General features: G+C 39.6%; 1 protein-coding gene and 1 pseudogene across 1 annotated transcript in view; both read right to left on the bottom strand.

The window, feature by feature from the left end:
- Positions 1 to 18,616, bottom strand: part of LOC145777011 (tubulin polyglutamylase complex subunit 2-like) — a 107,205-nt gene extending 88,589 nt beyond the window's left edge. The window contains exon 1 of the mRNA XM_082588279.1: positions 18,542 to 18,616. Within this exon, the coding sequence (XP_082444405.1) occupies positions 18,542 to 18,605 (64 nt within the window). The 5' untranslated portion in view covers positions 18,606 to 18,616. The remainder of the gene's footprint in view (positions 1 to 18,541) is intronic.
- Positions 3,352 to 5,446, bottom strand: LOC145776974 (uncharacterized; annotated as a pseudogene).
- Positions 18,617 to 18,858: the final 242 nt, after the last annotated feature.

Here is an 18,858-nt window from a genome sequence, read left to right as displayed (position 1 = left end):
ATCGGACTCACCGAATCGGGCCATTCCGGTAACTGCAAGCCTTAATGTATCTGTATTTCTGGCGATTGTGCTTTTTAGCTAAAGTATCAACAATCAATTTTGCTGCGAGAGCCATTCCAGCTTAGCTTTTAAATGCACAGCAGCTATTCTTGTTACCGGAACGTTTAACTGATCAGTTGGTGTGGTTTCAGTACTTGGCTTGTCTAATGTCTCGTCTTGCTATCTGGTTAAGGAAAGCCCCATCTTGCATTGCTCCAGGACCCCTTTGGCGCCGTTCACAAAAAAATGACATAGGAAAGATATATTTTGTTTATGTGGAACATGCATTCAAGAGTAGGCTATGAATATCATGACCAACCTCATCATTAAAATAATTGACGTCGAGTATTGACTCCGGACTTTTTTCCTGTGTTGAGAGCAGTCGTATCAGCCATGACTGATTATACTTGGGATAGGTGAACTCTGCAAGCCTCCTGGATGATGGTGTCAAAAATCAGTTCTGCAGTGATCGACACACTTTTGGGAAAGATTTAACAGCAACCACACTTTTGTGCTTCATGCCATTATCATCAACAAGTTGGCCCAAGCAAACGTATCGATCTATTTTATTGACAACGCGCCCATCATAACATAACTGCATGGCAGAAGCTGAGTTGAGAAGGTTCTCACTTTCCATCAAAGATTTTTGTCGTTATGGTGGTATACTGTCGAAGGTGATGCAGATATTTGATCTTTTCCAAGAACCGACCTCATAAGATCTGACTGCTGGCGTACCGAAGTCATCCTACGATTAGCAAGTACACAACTTCTATCATTTATTGAAAAAGAATGTAATTTCTTGTACATTTTTCCCCCAACAGCTGGTTTCAGAGGCTCATATTCCTTATATTCCCATCAGAGTCTATACTCAGTATACTGTGTAGATATCTAACTGCTTTATTTCTTTTTCTCTGTTTCGAACCGGAATGGCCCGTTTCGGTGAGTCCGATTCGGTGAGTCCGATTCGGTTAGTCCGATTCGGTGAGTCCGATCCCTTAACGGGGGATTTTTTCAATTTTTTTTTTTAATTATCGGGTACCGTAGCCTAATTATCATTGCCGTTTTAGGGTTAGGGGTTAGGAGTTAAGGTTAGGGGTTAGAAGTTAGGAACTCACCGAATCAGACTCACCGAATCGGACTCACCGAATAGTAGCAGACCCGTTTCGAACATAGTAGTGCCGATGCTTTGGCAGATTGTAGGCCACAAGTGCTCGGTTGTTCAACTTTACTGCTCGTTTCCCACCTCCTTTTATGATTTTCCTGTTCCAAAGCCTTTTCTACATGGGAGACATCTATGCCACCGATAAACATTTTTTGATTTTTTCCCTGATCTTTCAAGAAAGCGATTTCTTTCTCCTGTAGCCTACTCGGTTTTCGAGTTCACAGCTGCAAGAGAGTTTCTTTTGAAAAACAACCTGATTTTTGGAGATCGAACACTTGCATGCACATATATCGAACAAGTTCTGTAACCATTCTTGATTAACCTCATTACCTCTTCGTTTCATTTCCTTCTTTCTTGCTGTAGCCTATTGTACTTCTCTATCACGTCTTTTAACTTCGCTTCAATTCTCTGTTTGCTAAGCACTGGAAGACCAGCTTTATTCCATATGCAAACTAGGCCTACATCTTTCAAATCTTTGAAATGGGGTATTTTCTTCAAAAACTTAGGATTAGTTTCAGCTACTTTCTTCTTCAAGTAAAAGTAGTGACTAACTATATCTGAATTAAGGGGAAGCACATTTCCCTAAAATTCCTTGAAGTTTTTCATCGACTTACTAATAATTGACCTTAATGCCATAATGACACTTAATCAAAATCCAACGCAGGTGAGCAGCATATCTCTTCCTCAACGGTTACATTAGATCCAGGATAATAGATCCTCAGCTCCCTCGGGAACAAGCCGGCTTTCGCCACGGTAGATCAACTGCAGACCAGGTCACCCTGATGACCCAAGACATCGAGGACAGCTTCTCGGCAAAAAAGAAGGCTGGCGCCGTGTTTGTCGATCTCACGGCTGCCTACGACACTGTATGGCACAGCGGCCTTACCTGCAAACTACTTCGTCTCCTTCCTGACAGGCACATGGTCCATATGATTATGGAACTTGTGCAAAACCGCAGCTTTACTCTTTCCACCGGTAGCGGCCGACGAAGTAGACTACGTCGACTCAGGAACGGCGTCCCACAGGGCTCTGTCCTGGCTCCCCTCCTCTTTAACACTTACATCTATGACCTGCCTGACACCATCTCCAGGAAGTATGCTTACGCAGACGATCTGGCTCTCCTGCATCCAGCCGGAGACTGGCAGTCAATGGAGAGGAACCTAAGCCAGGACATGTCAACTATATCAACATATCTCCAGAAATGGAAGCTACAGCTCAGCAAGGCAAAGACAGTGTCGGCGGCCTTCCATCTAAACAACAAGGAAGCAAAACGTGAGATCAACATTACCACCGATGACGAACACCTCCCCTACTGCGACGAACCCACCTACCTCGGCGTAACCCTGGACAGGTCACTCACGTACCGACGACACCTGGAGTCACTGCGCAAAAAACTATCGGCGCACGTTGCACTTTTGAGGCGGCTGGCGGGTTCCGGCTGGGGAGCTGATGCGAAAACCCTTCGCACAGCTACCTTGGCCCTCGTCCATTCTACCGCTGAGTACTGCGCACCAGTGTGGTGCCGCAGTACTCACACCCGCCACATTGACACCGCCATCAATGACGCACTACGCACTGTGACTGGATGCCTGCGTCCCACTCCAACGGACTGCCTTCCCATCCTTGCAGGCATCCAACCTGCTGAGCTTCGCCGTAAAGGAGCCATGATTTCCCTTGCTCGTCGCGCACTGGACCCCGACCACCTCCTCCACAGTGCACTCCAGCGCCTACCTGGAGGACAGCAGCGACTGAAATCAAGACGCCCATTTGTGCCCGCCGCACAACAGCTTCTGAACAACGTTGAAGATCTTGGAATAAGTGCGGCACACTGGACGAACTACACATGGAACATGGAGTGGCAAAACAACACCTCCCGACTCCATGATTTCCTACCCGACGTCGATCCCCACCCTCCGGGAATGTCCCTCGCAAGACTTGCGTGGGTCCGGCTTAACCGCCTACGAACCGGCGTCGGTCGCTTTCGTTCAGACATGTGCAGATGGGGCCTGGCTCCCTCACCGGGATGCGAGTGTGGCGCCACAGACCAGACAGTAGATCATGTCGTCCATGACTGCCCAATCCATCAACCACCACATGGAACGCTTGGACTGAAGACCCTGGATGACGAGACTGTAGAGTGGCTGATGACATCATGCCCAAACATATAGTCCCGAAGAACAGCTCATACGACGAAGAAGAAGAACGGTTACATTATAATAGTAATACAAGGCTTGTGATAATGTTACCTGTTTAACTGGGGCCATAACCAATTCGTTCATGAATACTTTCAGCAATTCAGGTTCATGGAGGTTTTCTGTGCCAAGAATATCTTCAACTGAAGAATACGTACTGCTTTCGTGTTCATGATTTTTTATGGCATCCTTTACGAGTTTTGCTGCAGTTTTAGCAATGCGCTCAGTCTCCTGAGGTACATTGCTGTCTCTTTCCTGATACCATTTTTCACTTACAATTCCACTCACACTGTCAAGGAGAATAATTTTACTCTTGCCATTTCTTTCGACTAAGCGCAATGAATTTCCATACTTTTCTTTTATTTGGGTCATCTTCAATGAATATACAGAGTGACCCAAAAAGATTCGTACCCATGAAAATTTCAATTGTGACTTTGATTGAAAATTGAAAAGCTATTTATTTCAAATTACAACCACACATTATTCAGTTTATGGAAGACCATTGACCAGAGTTTTAGCTTTTTCTGTCAATTTTTAGTCAATTTATGGCTTTCCCAAGATGTGTTCCAAATGTGAAAAAATCGAATAAAACATGAGCACGAATTTTTTTGGGTCACCCTGTATATCATCCCCAAGTTGGTTTGGTTTTTGAATCTTTATCCTCGGACTGACAAAACCTTGACTGGTTATTCCTGGTACCGGTAGTTTCACATACTTGTAGAGGCTCTTAACGCAGGGCCGGTTACCGAGATTGGCAGAGTGAAGTTATTCGATTGTTGTTGCCGGGGAATTATTCCATTCACTAGGTGCCGCTGAATGGAGAGCAGTCCTGAAAGTGCGTTGCTCAAGTGCACACCCCGAGAGTCGAACATGCGCTGCATGATCTTGAGCCGGGCGCATAACCACTGAGCTAACGGGGCGGACGTTCCTGCATCATGGAATGAAACTCTGCAACGGTGTACAACTGTACAAGTCCATATCATCTTCCATTTTTTTTACATGCAGCATTAAACAATGTCATTTTTTCAGTGGATGTTGGACGACCAGGTGTTGAATACTGAGCATCATTTTCAAACCTTGTTCTGCATGGTAGCCTATCTGGCTTCAGCAGCCACCAGGTCGTGTGCACTAAGCATTCGTTTCTGAACAGTTTTAGCAAGTTCATCGTCTCTACTTTGGTATATATTCCTGACGATTTTTTCCGCACCCCTTCACATTTATTTCGATCAGGGTGCCGTTCATCAAGCGTACAACAATATATTCACAGTATAAACACTGCTTTTTAAAGTTGAACGACTGTTCATCTGACCGGGTCGATACTCTCTTGCTACTGGAATGTTCATTGCTTGAGGCTGGACGTTTCTTGGATCTCGCATGGTTTCTCAAGAAATTACGACATGATGTAAGTATTACGACTTTTTTTCTACAGAGTTGTGACCAGCGTTTCACAATCCAGTTTCAAAGCATGACCAATTTTAGTGTCCAAAGGGTGTGTGATACTATCACTCTCGCAGAAATAAGCTCCAACATGTCACAGTGAATCACCAGTCCTATGCGGACAGGAGCAAATGCGGACAGGAGCAAACGATGCAACATCTACTCGAATGCCCTGACCTAAAAGCAAGGTGCTCTGCACAGGATTTGGCCGAGTTCAACGATAGAGCAAGAGCCTGCGTGATGCTCTGGGCTACGGCCGTGTGACACACGATGAAGAAGAAGACCAGTCCTATAGCCTTGTCTACACTTAACACAAATTGCTTTTTCTTCTTGACTTGAATCCATCTACAATGTGTCACACTACTTTACTAAGCTTTATCTGAAAAAACAAGCAAGGGAAATAAGACTGACCGCAGTAAGTAAACAATAACATAACGAAGTTATAATGAACAACGACAGTTCTACTTGTGCCCCCCTGTTTTGCTCACTCTTACCCCCTGAAACAGGTGTGGCCAATAATTCTATTTCTATTTTCATTTATAGTATTATACCTTTTGCATCTATATCCTGTTTTTCTGTTGATAATTCATTAGTTTCTAGCCTTTTGTTCACCCATTATAGCAAAGATAAGAATATAAATATTCTTATGTTAAATTTTTTTCCCTAATTTCAATTTTACACCCCTGACACATTTTTGGTCGTAACTTTTTTTCCCCAGGGTAAAAAAAATGACAAAACCCACCACTGAAAAGCTGATAAAATTGTCTTTCCAAGGCCTCTGCAGTTTTAGTGCCAGGCTAATCTAGTTTCACATGAAGCTGGGCGATATTGGTAAAATAATTTCGATACGATATTACCAAAAATAAAACGATATTATCTAAGTTTCGATATTTTGCGGCAAGGAAAAGTCAGTGCATTAGCTCGCCACCATGTACAGATGCAGCTATCCTTGTTGACTGGGTTTTTTTTCGGTCATTGACCGATTTTTTAGCAAAATGTCTGAAAAAATATATAGACAATTCAGGTGTTGCAAGGTTGAGTTTCACTGATGAACGTTGAAGAAAGTTTTTTCAGATAAAGCACGACAACGTTTCTCAGCGAAACTTAATGTTGTAGCTCATAGGCGCCTAATTATTTTTATGGCCGTGGGGGAGAAAGCGTGTTTTATCAGCAGCAACATAAATTCAGCAAATGTCACGCAGATGGATGACGTAATTATGTCATCACACTAGGATTGCTTTTATTGCCACACTCGGAGTTATCGCTACGTTCGACCTACCGTTAATTATTATAAACAAAGCTCGAATCGTTCGCATGCCATGCGTCTGCGTTGGCTAGCGGCTGATGGACTGCGACTTTTTAAGCTAAGCACAACATACATACAGTTTAGCAACGAACTAGATTTATTAGCATGAAACAGGAGATGAAAAAGTTTACTAAAAGGTATACTGTAAATGGAATGACAATGTTTTGAAAATGGAATGCAAATACTAACTTGATCAATGATCATACACTTGAAAATATACCTGTGGAAAGTAAAATCATTCATGTTAACATCAATTCAGCAGCACGTCACCTTGAATAAATTTAAAAGTTGCTGACATCTGTAAACAGCCCTTGAAAAATAGTTACAGAGAGACGTTTGATTAAGTTTTCGACTTGACATTGCTCCCTTTTCACTACAATATCGCAACTTATGACTGACTTACTTTCAATTCGCTGTAAAACGCCCGTTTTCGTGTTCAGCAGATGATACAAAAGATGCGCATCAATTCCCGCCTTTGATCGGGTTTCTATGGCAATGGTTGTGTGTGCGCCATGCAGTTTGCGCGAGTCCGTTGCTGCGTTGATTATGCCGCGTACCCGCAATGCTGTTTGTACCAGCCCTTGTTGCGTTGGTTAGTGGTTACCTCGGGCCGAGACTTCAAGTTCATTTTCACAGCGAGCGATTCAGTGCCGCACAATTCACTGCAGAGTTTCGACTTTCAAAAGCGTGCAAGCGCATAAAGCTAAACGCACGCTCCGTCAACGTAGCAAATTATGTTGTTTTTGGGTGCATTCAACATCTGATGGCATTGAATCGACACAAAATGGTAGATTTTTGCTATGTCCCAGGCAGCAAAATCAGTCATTTTTACATTGATTTAACGTTTGCAGACGTTAAATCAATGTAAAAATGACAAATTTTGTCTGGTGTGGGATTGTAGCATCCTACTCGTTCTAGTGATTGTTTATCGCGAAGCTGTTGCGGTTTGCATTCACAAAATGTTGTCCTGCTGCCGATCGCTAGTTCATCTATTGTTTTATGTATCAATACAGCATAAAAAGTTGCCCCACATGCAGAAATATGCGTGGGGGCCTGGCCCCCACGGCTTAGGCGCCTATGTTGTAGCAGCTGTAGCTAGTCAGGAAGTGCAAATTTTGGTTTGTATCGGCTACTTGAAAGGAAATATTTTCATCAGAAAAAATGACTGAAATAAATAAAAAATGACCGAATTGTTTCAAGTCATTTCGGACAAATGACCGAAAAGTGTCAGCGAAAAAAAAAATAAGAAAGTGAGTTGTTGATAGTTTTTGATGCAAAATAGAGATGAGTAGCAAAACAAAATAAACTATCTACCTAGCTGTAGCTACCATAGGCTACGGCCGCTACGCTATGCTACGTAAATTCAGTCAGCTTGCAAGTTTCCTAGGTATCGTATTTACCGAACTTCATCTTTCGCAACAACGCAACACGTGGGAATCAATAAGCAGGATTGCGTAATCACAAAGACTGCTTGTAATGCGTAAACAATGCACAGTTGCACACACGCTTGAGGGTTGTCTGCGCATGCGATGTCAGACTGGTCGCAATGCGTAAACAATGCACACACACTGGGCTGTCTACGCATGCGATGTCTGTGTCACTGCGCATGCGAAAATGTTGCTATAATTTCAGTACATTTATAAACGATAAAATCGGAGCTGTGAATAAATATCGCTGCCGAAAAAATATCGTATCGTAATATCGCCCAGCTCTAGTTTCACACATAAAGACCTCAAATTCTCTGAAAAAACTGCAGTGCCTAGTTAAAATTTATTGTTATTAAGCATATTTCGTTCACTGAATAACAACAATGCACTCGCAAAAATCAAAAGCACTTTGTGTGATAGCTAAAAACCTCGCTTAAACCATCCGCCTCTAGTTTTGGACTGGAGGCGCACGGTGTCCAGGCCTGTTATAGAGATCGCCTTGCTACCAACCCAACAGTTCACCAATATTTCTCATATATTTTTAAAACTCTAATTAGACAACCATTGATCACCATTTGATTGATTTATTGTCCAATAAATATATCAAATCAAGATTGCAACCCCTCATTACAAATGATCATGAGCCGCTACTGGAATGATGTATTCACTTCCAATTCTAGACAAAATTCATGCTTATATTCTATTTGAATAAGAGGTCTCAAAGCACTTAAGGAATTAAATAATATAATGTGGTTTAAAATGTTAAAGTTTATGAAGCTGCTCTGAAAAATTCTATGGATTTCTTGGTCTTAACTTTTGGTTTCTGTTTATGGCTGCAGCAGACCTTGAGCTTGGAAAATTAAAATCAAGAAAGCAGCAGTACACTTATTCAGGATGCAGTTTGTTACTAGTAAAAAATCTATCAAGTGGAAAGTACAGTTTAGAGAAAAGAGCTTGGAATGAGTTATTAAAATTGAAAATCAACAGGATTAAGCCAACCAGGAAAGGAAAGAAAGCAGGAAAGTGTTTCAGAAGACCAATTTCAGTTGTATGCACAAAGTCATCTGGTAGGTCTATAAATTTTAATCAAAAACAAAGTAACTTGAATTTAACTAATCTAATTCCAGTCCAACATTTTCCCACTTCTAGTAAATTTTACTTCCCCTTAATTATTGGATGTTTAAATATAAGATCAATCAATAATAAATCACTTTCCTTAACTGGCTTTATTTTTGACTCTAAAATTGATGTGTGTGCCCTGACTGAAACTTGGTTAGGAAGTTCAATTGATGGTCATGTGTTAAGTAACATTCACTGCTAAAGGTTATGACATTTTGCATGTTCCCAGATCTAAGGAAAGCGCGGTGGTGGTGTGGGTTTCTTGTACAATGTCTCTGCCAAACTTGACAAGAGTAAAATTTTTGCTACCTATCAGTTTTCTCAGTTTGAACATATGGAATGTATTTCAAAGCATGGTAACATTCCAGTATTAATTTGTGTAATTTATCGACCTCCTCCCTCCATAAAGAATGGATTTAAAACAAGCATATTTTTAAATGACTGGTGTAACTATTTGGAAGAATTGTCTTTATGTAATAATGAATTTATTGTTACTGGAGATATAAATTTGCATCTTGATAATATTGGTTCAGTGGATGTTGTGCAATTTAACAATATTTCATCTACATTTGGTTTGAAACAATTGATCAATGATCCGACTCATGCAAAAGGTCACACACTAGACTTCATGTTAGTGCGATGTCATACAAACATTGTTGTTGATAAACCACTAGTCATTGATCCATGTCTGACCAATGTTCAGGGTATTTTCTCTTCTGACCATTTTGCATTAATATTAAAAACAAATCTATGCAAACCACCTCGTCCTAAGAAGCAAGTAAAATTTCGCAAATGGAAGAAAATTATTGATAAAGATTTTGTTTCTGATGTCTGTCTTGCTTTTCAATCTTTAAAATTGAACTGTTCTTGTAAAGAACTTGTAAAATTCTATAATTCATCTCTTAAATCTATTTCTAATGATCATGCTCTCATCTGCTCCCAATTGCTCACACTCAGAACAAATTCTCTCTGGTTTACCATGGAACTCAAGAAAGAAACACAAATTCGAAAAAAGCTTGAACACAAATGGAGAAAAACTAAATTATCTATTCATCGAGATATTTACAAAAAACCATGTAAATATGTGAACACGTTAGTACTTAAGGCCAAGAAAAATTACTATCTTAAGCAAATCAGTGAAAGCAAAACTCTTAAGCAAATCAGTGAAAGCAAAACTCCAAAACAATTCTTCAAATTTTCTAAAACATTGATGGGCAAAGATAACAGAAGTGTTCATCCAACTGGAAAGTCTGCTCAAGAAATTGCTGAATCATTTAACCAATACTTTTCAAACAAAACTAGTTTAATTAGGCATACTCTTCCATGTCTTGACCATATAACTGGAGGAACTCAATCAACAGATCCTTGTAACCATAATCACATTGATTTTTCATTTTCTTGTTTTCTTGAAACAGACAAGACTGAAATTCTTAACATTTTAACTGCATTATCATCTGCATCTTGTGAACTAGATCCAGTACCCTCATGGCTCCTCAAAAAGCATTTATCATCTTTTCTGTCTATTCTGACCTCCATTGTAAACAAGTCCTTGACAAGTGGTCTTGTCCCCCCAAAACTCAAACATGCCATTGTTCGTCCACACTTGAAAAAGCCTAGTCTAGACAAGGAAAAGTTCAAGAACTATCGCCCTGTGTCCAATCTATCTTTTGTGTCAAAATATTGGAAAGAGTAGTTGGCAGACAGTTAAATGATTTCTTAAACGTGCAAAATTTATTTGATATCAATCAATCTGCTTATCGTCAACATCACTCCACAGAAACAGCTTTACTAAAAATCCATAATGATATTGCTACTGTACTTGACTGTAATCACAACGTTGTTCTACTTTCTCTTGATCTTTCAGCTGCTTTTGATACCATTGATCACAAAATTCTTCTAAATCGTCTCAAATCAGATTTTGGCATTACAGGAATGGCACTTGACTGGTTCTCTTCTTGTCTTCATGACCAAACTCAGTCTGTAGCAATTGAAAACTCAATGTCTTCTGCGACATTTCTTTCTTCTGGAGTTGCTCAGGATTCTGTACTCGGCCCTGTCCTGTTTTGTCTCTACATAAAACCTCTGTTTGACATCATAAAGCGACATGGGTTTTCATACCACTCATATGCTGATGATATACAATTGTATTTGCGTGTTACTGATGAAGATTCATTGCGTTGTATTAAGTCAAAATTCCATAAATGTATGGTTGATATCTCAAATTAGATGTCTTATAATATCTTGAAACTAAATCAAGAAAAATGTGAGTTTATTGTATTTTCTCCGAAACGGTGTATTTCAAAGTTCAACGACATGACCCTTAACCTGAGTAATATCAATCTTTCTTCTAACTCCATTAAATTGCTTGATGTAACATTAAATCAACATTTGTGTTGAGAAAACTTTGTCAGTTCCACTGTTAAATCTTGCTTTTTTCATCTTAGAAATATTGGTTCCATCAGACAGTTTATAACTGTTGATGCTTGTAAAACTTTAACGCATGCACTTGTAACATCCAGGCTTGATTATTCAAATTCATTGTTAAATAACATTCCACATTGTACTATTTTGCGTCTTCAAAGAGTTCAAAATGCTGCCGCTCGGCTAATTACTTTAACACGTAAACGTGAGCATATCACTCCTATACTAAAATCCCTGCATTGGCTTCCAGTATTGTATCGTATTCGCTTCAAAATATGTCCATTAATTTATTAAGTTTTCCATGGTTTTGCTACGAACTATCTGGACACTTTGCTTGTTCATTATAAACCTGCCAGAACTTTGCGTTCTCAACATCAATTGCTCGTGTGCAACCCTTCATGTAAGAGACAATATGGAAATCGCACCTTCCCGGTTGTTGCTGCCAGTTGCTGAAATTGTTTGCCTATTTGTGTAAAAGAAGCTGAAAATTTAAATAAATTCAAAGCTCGCTTGAAAACGTTTTATTTCACTGAACATTATGACTGAAAGTACCATATTAATTATCACCATTGTCAATTGTCATGTACAACGCCCAGGAGCATAGTTTGACTGTGGATGTGGCGCTATATAAATTTTGTTATTATTATTATTATTCTGTGATTGATAAAAATCCAATGATTAATTTCTGACGTATGTGTGTGTTGTAGTTTGTTTTTAGGTTGTAAGGTTCAGTCGTCCCGCATTGCTTCAACAATTGGCAATCTCAGTTGTTTTAGGAATGAGGGATAGTTTTGTTGTGGAATGGCCAGTTTCGGAGAATCCGATTCGGAGAGTCCTATTCAGAGAGTCCTATTCGGAGAGTCCTATTCGCAGAAATCTCGATTCGGAGACAGCCTTTTTCGGAGAAAGTCCTTTTCGGAGATATTTTGAAAATCCAACAACGCCTTCTGTTTCTAAACAATTTGCATTCTAAACTGCCACTTAGGTATTAACCTAGTTGATTATGTCAAATGCTACTTGGCAACTGTCTTTTTTTCGCTGAGACTTTATCTCATTAACCTCTACTGTCTACTGTTAATCATGAAATGCTGTTGAAGCAAACAGGTGTTGCAATTGATCGACGAAATCACCATTGTATTTACAAGCGTGTCGCGCCAGTCAGCAAGACAGTTTTTTTTTACATTGAATCAACCTGTTCAGAAGTGAAATCAATGTAAAGAAAAACGATAGGCCAACTGAATGATTCAACGTATTCAGACATTGAATCAATGTAAATACGAACTGTTAGGCTAATTGGATTCTTTGAACAAATCGAATGACTTTTGTAAATGTTTTTCTCAGTTACAACCTATACCTAGTCAGCAAAAGTTCTCTTTTGTACACAATTTCAATGTCAAAACGATGTAAAAATGACATTTTTTGCTAGCCAGGAGCTAGGTTACCGTACCGAAGTTGAACTTGACCAATTAGGCGGTTGCAAACATATTTCCTTTCAATGAAACCTATAGGCTACCACATTTGGTTTGCCTTTACATTACATTCACAAGTTTTGTTGGCATCAAAAATTCTTTGACTGTTTTGAGTTACAGCATCTTTTTGTGAGAAAAGTTGTTTTAATGTAAAACAAATATTTTGAACAGTCTGTTTAAAATACTAACATACAGGCTGAAGGCACTCAAAAGTAAACACTGGATGAGATATATTTGAAATATCATATAAAATCAACAAATAGCTTATTTAAACAATGAATGATATGACGAATGACATAAACATGACGCAAAAAAAGTGGACAATACCTGGCTGTGGTGTCTTACCCTACGTGGTGGGGTCAGGCAATCTGTTTAAGCAATAATAAGTAGGCTTTAGCTTTTACGTGTAGAGTTATGACATAGTTTGACAAATTACCCACTTTTTTAAACTTATTTTGTGGTTTCTATTTCGATCATCAACAGACTACAAACTGTATGAAATTGTCCTGCCTTCAGCTAAAGCTATATATCATTTCAAACACAAAAAGGCACTCTGTCAGGAAGTAGCAGATCTGCAAATGCCTTCGTAAATAAGAAGCCAACAACAAAAGTAACTCTACACTTTGACACTGCACAGAGAAGTAGAATTGACAATGATTGGCCTTGTGTCATCTTAAATTTTAGTGATGATGATGATTAAACTGAATAATAAGACGATATCTCTACGTCCTCTCTTCTTTGCATTCGAAGCTAGAGACCAAATAGTTGCCCTTTTATGTTAAGACGATGAAGAGACTACAGGTAACTGCCAATGACCCTCGCTGGACTGCAGTACGTCTATGGGAGCAGATTGATACCCTCATGACAGTTGTCGCAAGCAAAAATTTCAAGATTGACATAGGTGTTGCAGAACAACTTGCATCAAAGCATGTGCTATATCATTTTCTTTGTAACTTCCATACATGTAAACGGTTCAATACAGACAATCTAACAGAACAGCTATGGCTGCTCTCGAAAACAAAATTGGTCTTCGTAAACTCATTGTAAAGAGAGCCAGCATTGCAGACCTACCTCCGGCAAAACAAATCTGTGGTTGAAACTGCTCTGGCAGCTCTTTTAAAGGTCGTAGCCCATGAGAGAGATGGCAAGACAGCAACTTTAGCAAAACAGTTTGATTTGATTTTAGAGCAAGCTGGAGTGTATAAGTCGTTTAGCCTCTACAAAGAGCGACGTTTTACCCGACTTAGATATCAGGCAGATGCAGTCTATGATTGCATTCCATACATGAAGCAGTTACTTGCCAAGACACCGCTAAATAATCTTGTTCGAGCTTGTAAAACTTACCTTGAGCATGATTTCATCGTAGCAGGATTCAAAGCACTTGCAAATTTTACATGCCGAGTGACAATGCCCTTTCTTAATTGTGTAGAATGAGCAAACCAGGATTTGTTAATGGACATCCTTCCTCAGCTCTGCAGTGATCTTGCTGATAAAAAGACACACACTCTTCCAGACTACAGTGTAGAATGAAGACATGTGAAAATGGATGACAATGTTCCACAAAGCAATCTTGACTATCTTCTTCTTGGAGAGATGTGCAAATTGTGCATCCAGGCTGGAAAAGAAGAACTGCAGTGCAAGCGTGAGTGTTGGGGTGTTGATCTTCATGCTGCTCGAGCAACTCCTCTCCATACACTGATATCAGACCAACAAAAAAACCTGCCGGCAAACAACTTGAATGCAGAGAGGTACTTGGCTAAGTTTGGTTATCTTGCTACACAATCGGCAAAAACACTCAAATAGGATGTTCAAGGCAAAGAGGGTCAAATTAGACCTTATGCTATCAGAAAGACAGATCAATGAAGTTGAGCGGTCAACCACTACTATTCTCAAAAACTAGATTTAATGGAGGTGACCTGGAGCAACAAGCAGAAATAGAAGAAAAAGCAAAGGTTGAAAGAGAATTTACAAAAGAAAGTGAGAACCAGTGATTTTATTGATCAACTCCTTGCAAAATATAAAAAAAAACATGGGGGACCTTTTACATCTGTCCATGAAGAAAAAACTCTTGTTTCTAAAAAGCCACCTGAGCTAAAGAAATCCAATATCAGGGAGTCACCCACCAACATGATGCAAATGTCAGTAGCAATCTTTACCAGGTCAACAAGGTATCCCAAGAGGAGATGATTGACAACCTCACTGTACTGCTTGGATATGATTTCAAAGTTTAGGAAGCAGTGGTCTTCCCTTGTGAAGAGGAAGAGGAAAAAAGGTAGAGGGTCAGGATAAGGAAGGTCTGGTGTTCTAGCCAAACCAATCACTTGTCGTCATATGGGATGTGGGAGAAAACAAAAGATGGTGCGTTGGATTTTACCTCGACGATAATGGGGATAGAATATTTCGAGTGGACTGACGCGTGCTGGCACAGGAGATGAAACTTGGCAGCGACTACCTCGCGATGATGACATTCAGGACATTGTGGAGTTACAGATTGTCCCTGTGACAGTTTCAGGAGCTTGAATCTTTTCTCGAAGAAAACCATGTTACATTTTAAACAATGCACCTGAAATTGAAACTGTGTTCCAAGAAAACCCAATAAAGGTGGAAAAAAACGATAAACTAGTATTAAGTCAATCTCCAATTGTCAGTGACTTTTCTGATATGCACTAACAGATTGCCTGACCCCATAAACATAGGGTTGGACGCCAAAACCAGTGAAAACAACCCCAAAATAGTAAAGTTATGGCTAAAAATGTGATTTTTCATGGAAAATAGCGGCCATTTTGGATTTTTGCTCTGCACACTTTTTTCTTGGATACAAAATCAAAATTTTGTCATTTTATGTTGAGATAGGTTAAATGGAATAGAAAAGAACTGTCCCCAGTGAAAAATAACAAAAAAAGTATTTTTGACCCATGTATAGCCCACTCCTACTAATACTCAAACTATCAACTTAAGCTAGCATTTTTGCTTAATAACAGATCGGTCTTCTGTCAAACTTTAAGCTGCACGTTGTCATGGCCTGCGTCTATAGGTCGCCATACGCGCCGACTTCCGGGGGGGTGGCACCCCCCATAAATTTATGGTTGAGGGGCAACAAAAATGGTTATTACAAGTGATGTTTCAAAGATAAAACACTTCGCAAAAGAGATTTAGATCATTTAAACGAACTAAAAGAATGCCGAAAGCGAAATATAGCCTACGTTGCTCTTGGCCGCAAAACAGCAGCTGATCGCATGGCTATCTCATACAGTATGGAAATTTCAAAGTAGAAGGTAGAGTAACTTACGCTGCTGGAATAGTCACGTAACTATTCACTGCAATATTAAGTAAACCAGCTAAATTACATGCGCTGTTTTCAACGAGGTCTTCCCGCTGTGAGATCAATTATGATTCAACAGAACCAGGGACTCTGAACAGAACGCATTGTTTTTTTCACGATGTGTGAGAATTAAATCGAAAACCGATAAAAGAAAAGGTGTTTAACTTGGTCGCAGATATTGCTTGCATTAACAACGTCTCTTACCGCTATTATCACCTAACTAACCTGACATCATTGTTTTATGCAGCTGCTAAGGTTTAACATCGACTTCAACCATCATGGAATGTTACGTAATTAGAACGATTATGATATACCCTACATGCAAAAATAAAAAAATTGATCTCTTAAAACAGCTCTTTCCGCTGTTTTGTCTCGTGAGCTTTGTATATTGCTCAACAAGTGCATAAAGTTTAAAATTAATAGAAATCATTACATTTGAAAATTAAGTTTGAATCACTGCAAATAATCGTATTCAAAACTTTTAGTTTTATCGACGCCATTGCACACTCCGTAATCTACGTTGGCAATGATTTTGCCACAGCAAAAATGTGTTCATTTTGAAAACTGCCGAGCTTGTCCCGTGTATAAGTTGAACCTGTCTTTTTGAGGTGAGAATCACTTGCGAACATCTCGACCTATACTCAAGCATAGGCGTCGAAATAGGGTGGGCCGGGTGGGCGGCGCCCACCCTGCTTTGAAACGAGGGTGGGCAAAATCTGTTTCGCCCACCCTGTTTTTTGTTTAACGCTGAATTATCCTACCAACTGCAGCGCAACTTATTGTTTTACGCTATGTCTCTCGCTAGGTATCCGACAGAACAAAGCAATTTCACGACATCGCTGCGTTGAAAATAGGCGGTCACTGCATTGTTGTTGCTACGGCAACTGCCACACGCTGGCAATTCCTGGTGAGAGAAAGCTACGTTTGATCTTTTCTCCGAATGGTCTCACTTTCGTTACGTCACAATCAAGCTTCAGTTTCGGGTCAGCGTAAGGGAATATGAATATGACATCATAATGAACATGACAATAAAATAACCGATACAAACTAAAGACGTACTGAAATGAAACAATCGCTTTTTACAAATCTTTTCTCACAAACTTGTTGCTGGGTGTAAATTGGGGCACCGCGCGATGTTGTCATTTCATTATTGAAAAGTTAAACATGAAGCAAAGTCAAACATCTATTCGCGCATTCTTTAAACCAGGTTCCACAAGGCGTCAAGATGAACGCTGAAGAAGCCACGTCCAGCACGAATCAACGCAGATATGACATTGATGAAGAAAGCAGTGCTTCAAGGATGGACAGTGGTGAAGTCAATGTCTCAGGCAATGCACCGGTAGTTGTAGAAGACAGCATGAGCCATGGATCTCTACCTGCTCCATTTGACGTTAGCATGCTGCCAGACCAGCTTCCGGCTCCGGAAGGTCGTGTGCTGCAAAGGAAGCTTTTTTTCCGAATTCCAGTGGATGCGTCTTAACCCTGATGGTACTTGTTACTGTAGTCACCTGTCCGAATATTTTGCGGCAATTTCGAAGGCGCCACTTTAAAGTTAACAGGTCACGAGCTTTTTAGGTCGCAAAGGAAAACATAAAAGAAGTTTATTTAGTTTAGCAGCGCTCATAAGATCGCAAGGCGCAAGAAAGCAAACATCAAACCTATTAAAGCTTAATTGCTGCAGCGACGCTAAACGCAGTCCTTGTGAGAAAGACTAACCATTGGGAATTTCCGAACATACACATTCAATGAAATCTGTTTGAAAACTCTCGCCCACCCAGAATTCCTCTCTTCTAAGAAAAAATCGACGCCTATGTACTCAAGTATATACGGGATTCGATAAAAGACTACAAAGACTTCAGATAAAAAAACATAAGAGAAAACACTTCGCCGTTGTTAACGCTTTGAAGGTAAGTAATTAGCAAAACGAAGCTAATAAAACTCATAGCGAGTTTCCACTTTGCTTGAGATCATGATTTTTACGTTTTATTTCGTAATATATAACTTCACTGTCTTGATCGTTGTTATTCACTCGCACGAAAAGAAAATGAATCGGCTTGTTTTCCAACTGTTCCAATTATGAGGTAACAATATCAAAATTTTTACGACTAGACGTAGGCTACTGCATGCGTAAAACTAATCGTTTCAAGCAGCAGTTCTAATAAAATTGATTTGCGACCTAGGTGTCAATATAAACAAGACACTTAGCTTAATCAAAGACTATTTTGATTGAGTAAAATAGCGTTATGGTTATGACGTCATCACCTTTCTCGTCCCCCAAGGTTTTTTAAAAAGTCGGCGCCTATGTAGGTCGCCATGGTTGCACCCTTGCTTAACAAGTGGACAAAGTTTTAGAAACGATAAAAAGTTATTAAACTAAAAAATGCAGCTTGAATTACGTCAAATAAACATGTACAAAATTTGTACTTAGTAATTGCTGACACCATTTCACAATTCGTAATTTTAGGACAATGATTTTTCTACAGTAAAAATAATATGGTAATTGTGGAAGCTGAAGGGTCATTGTGCAAATCAAGTATATATGTATGTGTTTGAAATGGTTTTAAAAAGTGAACACCTAAACAAATGGTTAGTACTATACCATTGCTACTACGTACTAGCCTATGATCATAAGTTGCCAAATACTCACCCAAACTTGTTGCCACACCCAATGTGAGTCGATCAATTAAATCACATGAACCAATGTTTGCCATTACCAACCCTATGTGCTGATGTTAAAAATATCATTATACAATTTTGTTTGAAATACCAGTGCTTTGTTAGTGAGGTGCACCAATCATGAAGGGCTTAGCACTGTAGTGCCAGGTCATTTAAGTGCTATTAGGTGTGTCAAATTATACTCACAATCATTTAACAGAAATGTGACTTGTCCACTAGTGAACTTTAGGGGTTGGGGGCAAGATGGATAGCCTAAAAATTATACAGTATGTTCTAAGTGTGGTAATT

This window comes from Aplidium turbinatum, chromosome 9, assembly GCF_918807975.1.
Source record: "Aplidium turbinatum chromosome 9, kaAplTurb1.1, whole genome shotgun sequence".
In the NCBI taxonomy this organism is placed as follows: domain Eukaryota; kingdom Metazoa; phylum Chordata; class Ascidiacea; order Aplousobranchia; family Polyclinidae; genus Aplidium; species Aplidium turbinatum.
The sequence above is the reverse complement of the archived record's forward strand: the minus strand, read 5'-3'. Positions and strand labels throughout refer to the sequence as shown.